The 10,981-nt window shown below is 34.9% G+C and overlaps 1 protein-coding gene across 1 annotated transcript; it reads left to right on the top strand.

Annotated features, from left to right (window-relative positions):
* The first annotated feature begins 916 nt into the window (after positions 1-916).
* On the top strand, positions 917-7,817 carry LOC127947342 (D(4) dopamine receptor-like). Its single transcript, XM_052544415.1, has 4 exons — positions 917-1,153; positions 2,581-2,690; positions 3,997-4,544; positions 6,518-7,817. The coding sequence occupies exons 1-4, from the start codon at positions 926-928 to the stop codon at positions 6,748-6,750; spliced, it is 1,119 nt and encodes a 372-aa protein (XP_052400375.1). The 5' UTR covers positions 917-925; the 3' UTR covers positions 6,751-7,817.
* Positions 7,818-10,981: the final 3,164 nt, after the last annotated feature.

Genomic DNA, 10,981 nt, shown 5'->3' with positions numbered 1-10,981 from the left:
GAACGTTTCCTCAATCGGTAAAATGAATGTTTTTTCACGCTCACGAACAACAATTGCATTAAGAATGTTTGCTAATCTGCAATACGTCAATAGGACGTTTCCTATTAAATGTCGAGAAGACGTATAGAAGATGTCTATGATTAAGAATGAATGTAAAACTGATATTTTAAAGACGTCTATCAGATGTTTGTACACAGCAAATGTTTTCCAGATGAAGCGATGTTTAACAGACATCTTGCAGACATATGTGTGCTATCTGGATAACAGTAAACCTCCCTGAAAATCAGTAGATAGCACACGTACATCTGAGAGATGTCTCTTAAAGATCTCTTCATCTGGAATAGATCTGATAGACGTATTTAAGATAACAATACACTGTACATTCAAAATCTTAAAGACATCTTCTTAATGTCCTATAGAGGTGTTGCATATGAGCAAACACTTACGTCTTGCAGATGTAAATGCAGACGTCAAATAGACGTCTAAGTGATGCACTATCAGGGTAAAAATTAATATAAGCGATTTAATATAAGATTTAAACCTGCATCCTTCATCCAGTCGTGGTGGATAATGTCCCACCCCTTGAGATTATCAGCACTGTTCGTCTCTGGCTTTATCCAGCCATATTCACTAACTTTGACAAAGTGATGCTATGATAAACACAGCGTTTTGACCCCAGGGTAATATAATGAAACGCCTCAGATATTAACAGCGTCCTGGATGGAGATAAGCGCTCGAAAATCAGCCTGAATGAAAACATTCGCGTCGAAACTAGTGATGATCTTAGCGGTGAGTAGGACAGAATATAACGGGACGCAGCTCCAAAGCGGAACTTTCGGAGTCTTGAAAAAACGCGCGAATCATGGCGAAGAAGAAACGGGTTCAGTTTCGTCAAGGGATTCCCAGATGACTTCTAGAGGCAGACATGCCAGCCAACCTCACCGCCTCCAGCCACAGCACCAACTGTAACTTCCCAGCGCGCGTCTTCGGGATATTATCGATCATCATCATCATCTGCGGGAACGTGCTCGTGCGTGTGAGCGTGTGCACGGAGAAAGCGCTCAAAACCACAACCAACTACTTCATCTTCAGCTTGGCTGTTGCTGATCTGCTGCTGGCGGTTCTGGTCTTACCTCTGTTCGTGTATGCAGAGGTCAGTCATTACCTAGGGGTTTGACATTTAGTCTAATATAGTGTTCAAGGTGACCAGGGAACAAACAGATACCAACTTTATAACCTTGCTAAGCCGGTTTATCTGCTGATCATCTTAAACGACGAGGTAAAACCTGCCTACCTCTGTAAGTTTTTAACACTTTCATGATGGTTTTCGCACGTCAACTATATGAAGGCTAATAACGTGATTTTATGCAATACTGAAAAATGCTAATAAATTATTTACATGTCGTTTTGATCATATGTAATATTTTCTGAATGATAAAATATATTTAAATATTACATTTTGAGTTTGTGCGCGCTTGTGCTTGTATGTAGCTCTCTCTCTGTATATATATATATTAAATATTATAATATAAAAAATATGAATATTCATTGCAATCTAACAGAACAATAACAGAATAAGAGAACATATTGTATATTTATCTTTTATTGCTAACACTATTGTTTCTTGATAAAAAAAAAAAACAGCAAACAAACTTGAGGAAAATAATATTAATTAATACATATGAATTAATAAATTTTGAGTGGGTGTCTGTGCGTGTGTGCATATGTAATATTTAATTATTAAAATATTTAAATTTATTAATATAAATTTATAAATTATACACTAGGAAATTATATATATATATATATATATATATATATATATATATATATTTGTGTTTGTGTGTATATACAAATACAATTAATATTTACAAAATATACAATCATTAAGTAAATTTAAATAAAGTTATTTAAATATTTATCATATATACACGCAGACACATCATATGAAAAATTTAATTATTTAAATATATATGTTAACATTGTTTCAACAATAACTAAAGCTTGCCATTAACTACAGTTTTCATGGTAACAGTAATGTAATCCATTAACTTGGTTGTAATTAAATTCTTACCCAATCTGCTAAACAACTATATTGGCTTGCATGAAAAAAATGTGCAGACATGCATTAATTCGGCCTCCTCCTGCTGAAGCTGTCTGTCTCTGCCAGATCCGGGCGTCATAAACACACATCACACAATGTGCATTGTCTTACCAAAAAAGCAATTAAGAATCTGTCCTTTTCTCCTGGCCAATAATTAAAATGCCATTAAATCCTCCTCTCTGCTGTTTTATTTCTTTTTTTAGACTGCGGGATGCATATCAGCCACTAAATTACCATCAGCCCCGGAGCATGAGACGTGTGTGTGTGTGTGTGTTTGGATTGGTTTTTGTGACAACACCAAGCTGATAATAAGGAAATGAAGGTTTCACGGTCGCTCCACTGTGGCTCTAAGAACACAAAGTTAAAGGAGAAGGTGAAAGCGGTCGGAGAGCAATGAGAAAGAGGTGATTGGACAAAATGAGAGAGAAGCAACAGATGGGTGAAGAGTAAAAGATGATGATTTTCTCTCTTCTTAGTTCCAGGATGGGGTTTGGTCGCTCAGTATGACCCTCTGTGATGGACTGATGACCATGGATGTCATGCTGTGCACCGCCTCTATATTTAACCTCTGTGCCATCAGCATAGACAGATGGGTCTGACTTCAGCTGATGCACACATGGTGTCTTTGGGACACAGGATTAGTACCAAAAAACTTAATTAAACTTAATTAAAAATTCATAAAAACTCGTTACTTAAAAATGGTAAAAGTATATGCCTGCTTAAAAAAAAAAACTTAAATAAAAAATAATATTAAAATAAGAATTAATTAAAAATAAAAGTTTAAACTTATTTTAGTTAGGTATAATTTCTCTTTTTTATCTAATTGAAAGATTAAAATACTTAAAACTAAATATTATTAAGAACAGGCACACTTAATAATAACAGCAATGTATTAATTATTTAATTAATAAATTATGAAAACTTCAAATAAAATAAAAATAAAATATATTAATAAATAAATAAATAAATAATATATCAATGATGCTAAAATAAAACTGGCTGGACAAAAACAACACTTTTTATTTAGACATTTTTTTTTTATCAAACTCATCATCAAAAGTATGAAATGACACAAATGTGAAAATAATAATAATAATATAAAAAAGGTATAGTTTAGCTATATCAAACAAAGATTCAGTTCGGACTAAATCTGGACAATTTGCAAATGAATTACCATATGATAATATGTGATAATGGACACGGACCGATAATATATATATATTACATTGTTATTTATTTTTCCTTTTTCCTTTTTCCATTTTCATTTTAGTTAGATTTCAATAATTTCATTTGGCAGTTTAGTGTTTTTGTCATTATTATAATTGTTATTATTTTAAAATAATAATAAGTCTGTATAGTTTTTATTTCTATTTCAGTTTTAGTTTAAGTTATTTTAGTATATCACAAGTTAAACTAAATGAAAAGATGAAATGAAAAATGCTTCTAAAAATATAACTTTTTGTATTCTATTTTATTTAACGTTTATTTTATATTATTTTACGTTTTAACATTTACATTTTTGTATAGTTTTAGTTATCTTTAATAACCCTGTTCCCAACCTTATGCAAATTAGATTTCATGCCAATGTACAGTAGTTTCTACTTCTAAATAACTTTCTACTGCTTCTAATAAACATGTTTTTATTTCCAGTCATTATCAAAGAACAAAACTCACCATGGTAATCCGGAAATCACTTTATTTTAAGGATAGTGTTGTGTGGAAGACATCAAATGTGTAAAACGGGCCTTAAATCTCTGATTCTTGAACTCATGGGAATCTGGATAAGGATGGATACATGTAAATTCATGCAGTACACTGATTTTACACAGCTAGGATTTACCCCTTTACTAGCTTTGCATGGATTGTCTTGTAATACCTCATACGGCTGGCTCCAGGTTCATCGCTGTCTCCATCCCTCTTAATTACAACCGCAAACACGTGGATCAGCAACAGATTGTTCTGCTTTCTGACACATGGATCCTGGCCTCGGCCGTGGCCTCCCCAGTGATGTTCGGAGTCAACAAGGTCCCCAACCGGGACCACAGCGAATGCAAGCTGGAGGACAACAACTACGTGGTGTATTCCTCCATCTGTTCGTTTTTCATGCCGTGCCCCATCATGCTCGTGCTGTACTGCGGGATGTTTCACGGCCTGAGGAACTGGGATGAGGCACGGAAAGCCACGCTGAGGAGCAGCATGAAGGCCTGCCGAAAGCTTCAGGAGGCCGCCTCGTCCCTGCAGCCGCTGTCCGGCCTGCCACTCGTCATCAAGAAAGATCTGTCTGACATTACCTTAGAGGAGCTGGAGCAGGAGCCCGTGTGCATGCTCGCCTATCCCGGTGGGAGCTACCATGAACATCCAAACCAGAACCGGCAAAAGAAGAGAGCCAAAACAAATGGGAGGGAGAGGAGAGCAATGAGGGTGCTTCCTGTTGTAGTAGGTAAGAAGACATGAAATACATCATGTCCTGTTATACTCCAGATCTGATGAGGGACTACAGATGAGCTGCAAATATTCGGTCACATCTCAGGGCCATTTAAAAAATGGTAAAAAACAATTATGAAGAAAGAAATGGAGGCCAGCACCTAAACTATTCACTTTCCCTTATAAATCTCCGTCCGATATTTTTATGTTGAGAAAATCCAGGGGCAAGTTTTTACTAAACTACTAAGATTTCGGTCTCCCTGTGTTGTTTATGAAAGGAAATAGATAAACTCTCTAAACATTAATTAAATTATTGATGGTGATTAATTAATGATACTGAAATAGTCATTATCGACGTTTTTTTTTTTTTTTTTTTTTTTATGGCCTTCGATTTGCAGATTTTTTTTTTTGCAGAGAAAATACCACGACATGTTTTTCAGTACATTTACAAGAAACCTATAAAAAAATTATGTATATATAAAAAGAAATGATTGTATTTAATTAATTGATGGATGGTTAATTTATTATTAAAATACACATTTAACAGAGTGCAACCATCATTCTGACCCTATAAGACATATTATCGTCTAATTTGAATATATATATTATAATTTATTATATATTATATACTTTGAAATTCATAGTTTTTTAGTTTGTTTGAAGGAGACAATTAACATGACATTCTTAAACATTTATTTTTATTAATAAAAAAAAGACAGGTTATTTATCATTAAAGTAGCAACGAAACATTGTTGCCTAAAAGTAACATTTATTAAGGGAAACTAATTTCTTTTCTAGTGGCTTTGATTCAACCATAAAATGCACCAGAACAAAACTGCAGATGCATATTTATACCTCTGCTCTCTCTGATCTCCATCCGTTTTAAAAAACAAGAGATGAAAAAAAACGAGTACCTGGCTTAGAGGAGCGATTACAAATACTGTTTCTGTGTGCTGAAATGAGGAACTCCTTCGAGCCTCATTGGCTAATCATTCGTCACCAGTCCTCCAATCAGATTATGATGTAAGCCTGGCTCTAGTCCAGCAGGCAGAGCTGGGGCAGCCGTCACACTGAGACCTGCACTTATCCTCTTCACAGGTTCCTGAGAGATGTGCCACTGATGTGATCTGTACAGTACTGACAGTACCTGCCAATCATTTCACCCCTTCTCAACCTGAGTACAGATGAGAGAGAGAGAGAGAGAGAGAGAGGGGTCAGGATTTCCACAATACACATTGACAGTCAAGTTCAAAAGCTCAATCTCAAAAAAAAAGTTTAATATATAACATGACATTTATTTGTTTGCAAAAGTAAATAGCATAAAGGCCAAAGTACACTGGACCCCACTGACTCCTTAAAAATTCTACACTCTTAAGGTTCTTTATTGGCATTCCATTAAGAACATTAACATCCATCCAAGGTTCTAAAAGGTTGTTTTTTTTTTTTTCCACAGCAATGCCATTGAAGAATCATTTCTGCTTCTCTAAAGAACCCTTAAGTCAGCAGTTCATGAAATAACCTTTTTTTTCTTAATGTGAAGAACATTTTAATAATCTGAACAACCTTTTTCCACTGTTAAGAGCCTTTTGTAAATGAAAGGTTCAATGGATGCTGAAGGATTTTCATTAAACCATGAACGGTAGTGAAGGAACTTTATTTTAAAGAGTGTTTCACAAAAGGTTATTTATAGTGCAATTTAAAAAAAAAATCTCCACATTAAGAAAGGATTATGCAGCCATGCTATTTTTGGTTCTCCAAAGAACCTTTCAGTGAACAGTTCTTAAAAGAACCTTTTTTTTTTCTTTTATTGCAAAGAACATGAGTGTCTGCACCATCTGACAACAATGTTGAATTTACTATTAAGTGTGCTGCAGTTTTGTCGACTGCCACTTTAAATGCTCATGGTCTATACAGTGTAGTGCACTTTACTGAAGAGCAGTTTGTGTAAATAACGTGTCGTTTGAAAAAACATTGACGTGTCATCTCCAGGTGCCTTCCTGTTCTGCTGGACGCCGTTCTTCGTAGTGCACACGATGAGGGCTCTCTGTGAAGACTGCTACATCCCCAGCAGCGTCACTAGCATCGTGACCTGGCTAGGCTACGTCAACAGCGCCCTCAACCCCGTCATCTACACCATCTTCAACTCAGAGTTCAGGAAGTTCTTCCGGAAGTTCCTGCCAACTCTGCCCAACTGCTGCAAGCTCTTTGCTAACAGTTTATGAACAAAACATAGCCTACCCAAAAGTATAAATAAACCAGACAAATAATGCATACATGTAAATACAGCATGTTGTATGAAACAAAAATGAAGTTTGGTTATTGCTGCCTTTATGTTTTTACTTCATGATTTAATTTCGTATGTTTACATTTTGAGAGCTGTAATGAATTGGCTTCACGAATTTGCATAAAATGTTTGGAAAATCATTGTTATGTAAACTGTTGTTTCATGAAATGCATACAAAACAAATTTGTGTACATGATTCTTAAAATAATTTGTGTACTGTTACATATAAACAGGCAGAATGAATTTCCTATTTCATTTATTTTCCTATAAAACATTTTTATAGCGATTCTTAATACACGAACATAATTTCCATGTAAATAGTTAATAAAACTAGCGCTACTTAAATTGTTATGATCATAAAACACATGCATGTAATTCAAATGCATGTACTTTAAAAATCTGTTCATGGACCAGAGTGTTGTACGATGTTTACACGCGAGAACGATGAAGAAACAATGCAAAAATACATAGAGAATGTGACATGCCCAACAAATCAGAAAGATCTTGTTTTTGAGGTGTTGTTACTGAATCAAAAATAGCAGTTTATGCTTAAACGAACAATTGAAACATTTCCTTCTGTTTGTGTTTGTGCATCAAAGAATCTCCAATGTGAAGATCAAAAGTGAATCGATGCAATCAAAAACTTTCTGTATGATTCTGAAGAACTTATTAATATAAGTAACTTGTTAGGTAAATGTAGGTTAGACGTTCGCTGGTGATTGTTTTCATGCCTTTCGTGCTATTTGTTCTCTTCGGGTCACACTGTGTTCATTAAAAGCTGAGTGAACCCGCTTACACTGGAAGTGAGTGGTTTGATTTCAGTGAACGGGGTTAGAATGCAATATTTAGAAACTGTGTTTCTGTGGCTTTTCTATGGTTTTGAGTTATTGATTTCACTGCTGAGCCCACTTTGTCAATGGAATGCTTGCTGCTTTTGATTAATTAAAAATTAAGAGTTGATCAAAGAATAGATCAGCTTGAGGGGTCATACTGTATCACAATATATGCTGCACTGTAAAAAGTGATGTTTTGAACTTGTAAATAAAGATAGTATCAGTTAAGTTCATTTTACAAACAAAAACTATTTTTTCTTTTTACTTAAAAATGTCACGTTTACTTCAATATGCTACTTGATATTTAGTTTTTTTTTTTTTTTTTATAATTATAACCTTATTTTAAGCTTATTTTATTTCAAATGTAATTTCCTTAAAAGTAAAGCTAAGGGTGAGATCAAGGTCAAGCAGAGATGGTTACATGTGTCCTTCTGTGGATCATGGGGGTGGATGTATCTCCTGATGCTTTTAAAATGAGACATGTCAAAACTTATTATGCTCAGAAACCACAGTCTGTCCAGCTTCATTCCACCCACTCTCTCGTCATGCAAATACAGAGACCTGTCCACCATCTCCTGAGACAGCTAAAAGACATCAAGCAGTCCCAGAATGACTACAACATAGGCTTAAATGCAGCATATGGAGCTACAGAGAGCCTCTAGACACTCCATCAATGCTCAGGAAGTCTCAGTTGAGTATTTACACATAAACATGATCTCAGATGTTTCTTCTTATCAACCCCCTACTCAAACTCAGAGCTACTAGACTAGAGCTGTGTAAGGGATAATCGCTATACTTTATCCTCCTGCTTATTACATGGATACCTACCAAATAAATAAATAATTTGACACAAAATATTAAAAGGGAGTTTATTGATTTAAACCCGATTGTATTGCTTCCGCTAAAGAAAATAGTACGCTCCGTCTCTACGGTTAGAATCCTGTGAGTCCATAGCAATTCAGAAATCTGAATTTGTGAATCTAGAAGAAATCTACAGATGCAAACAGATGGAGGATAGGCTACACTCTAAAAAATGTAGTAAATCTGAGTAACTGCATCTGTACATTAATAAATAAAACTGAGTAGAAATAAGTTAACATTAAACATTAAAAAGAACAATATTTATAAATTTATAAAAACTTTTTTTTTTATTTCCCCGCAACCTTTATAAAATAGTATTCCATACAACCACAAATACATACATGACATTTTATTTAATTGTATTGAAATTTTACTCTATTTTGGTAAGTTTAATTCAAACAATCAAGTAAGATTTTCAGAGATTTTATTAAGTTAATTAAGTTAAATATTTACTAAGCCACAGAATATTTTTTGAGTGTAGTAGGTTTAAAACAAACTCCATCTAAATGTGGATTTTGAAGGTTTTATTTGATGATGGTGATGATACAGTCCTCCCTCAAATGTGAAACTATCCTTGTCAGTCACCATCAGTTATTGTGTATGTGTACATGCATAGCAATAATAATATGAATGTATTTGATTAAAACATTAAGGCAATTCAGTATTCTGATGCTTAGTTGTGTGAAGCTAAAAAGTTATTTTGCTTGTGAAACAAAAAGTATTTAAACAATTAATTTTAATCATGCTTGCAGTGCAGGGCCAGGCAGGCAGCATAATGCCAAAAAAAAGAGAGGATACAGAAAAGGAAGGAGAAGGAGCGCCAGGAAACAGCCAAGAGTAGCAAATCGCTAAATGCATGGTCACCGCTGTAAGAGAGGAAGGAGAGACAACCAGGGAATGGAAGTAACAGATTTTATTTTGAAGTAGAAGACCCTTTTTTTGTAAGAATTTTATTAAGTTGCTGTATTTTTCAATCATTTTTGCAGTGATTTTTTCAGTAAAGTTAACAAAATAGCAGCAACAACCCTCTTCAGTTTAGAGTGAATATTTGTGTTGATTTTACAGTGTTATGTGTTCTGATAACACCAAAATAATTAAAATGATGTAGTGCCTTGTGCAAAAAAAAAAAAAATTATTAGTAAAGCACACCCCTCTGCTTGATGCAGTTATTTTGGTTATTCTAAATATATACTTGAAGCTAGTAGCAAAGAAAATGTTTTCAAAACATGCACATTGTGGGATGGTTTCCTTTGCTGCTCTATAAACCTAGTGAATACTAAGGAGACCATGGTTTCTGTGTGAACTGATTATTTTGTAGACATCTTTTGAAAATTAGAGTTTGAGGAAGATTAAATTAATAAACTATTTTAATTTTTTTTTTTAAAGGAAGTCAGTGTTGCGTTAATATATATACTTTTTTGTTTAAAAAAAAAAAAAAACGTAATTATGAGAAGTGCCCTTTATTCCACTTGAGCCCCTGCCCCTCAAAATGTCTGTGCACGTCCCTGCCTACTACTATATATAAAACTACTGTGGAGTAAAAACATTAATACACAGGAAAACTATGTTTTGTTGTTGTTGTTGATATAATTGATCAGGAAGTTAGATTTGACTTCTTTAAATCTCTTGATCTGGACTTGATGATGGGGTGTTTTCTGGACTGAATATTATTTTCCTTTTTATTGCTCTCTTCACAGGCAGCTTGCACTCCTCTTTTTGCCTTCTCTCTGACTCCATCTGATTTAGACGCTTCAGCAGCTTGTCCTTATTTTCTGTACAGGAAAGGTTCATTGTTTCAAATGAAGAGTTCAACCAGAAGAAATCACCAATCTAACCATTCATCTTGAGAAGAAGTGCATGAGAGCTTTCATCCTCATACTTTACATCAACAACATCCTCCTCATGAACTACAGACTGAAGAATGTCTTTTCTCTTTACAATCTCCAGAGACGCATCCATTTCTGTCCATTCAATTAATTCCCACATTCTGTCTATAATGGCAAAAATGGCCCACAATAATAAGCATGTTAAATACTCATATGAGGAGGAATATAATTTATATAGGAGGATATAATTTTATATGCAATATTACCTTTCCTTTTCATCATCATCTTTAAGAGTTCATGATAATTTCTGTTCAACTTTCTCAGTGGATAAATTTGAATCAACTGAGTCGCGAACAGACTCCGAAGTGCCGATCTGAATCAACCGAGTCGCGAACAGGCTCCGAAGTGCCGATCTGAATCAACCGAGTCGCGAACAGGCTCCGAAGTGCCGATCTGAATCAACCGAGTCGCGAACAGGCTCCGAAGTGCCGTTCTGAATCAACGGAGTCGCGAACAGGCTCCGAAGTACCGATCTGAATCAACCGAGTCGCGAACAGACTCCGAGGTACCGATCTGAATCAACCGAGTCGCGAACAGGCTCCGAAGTGCCGATCTGAATCAACCGAGTCGCGAACAGGCTCCGAAGTGC

This window comes from Carassius gibelio, chromosome A25 (assembly GCF_023724105.1).
Source record: "Carassius gibelio isolate Cgi1373 ecotype wild population from Czech Republic chromosome A25, carGib1.2-hapl.c, whole genome shotgun sequence".
NCBI classification, from domain to species: domain Eukaryota; kingdom Metazoa; phylum Chordata; class Actinopteri; order Cypriniformes; family Cyprinidae; genus Carassius; species Carassius gibelio.
Note: the sequence above shows the minus strand (reverse complement) of the source record. Positions and strands in the feature narration are given on the sequence as shown.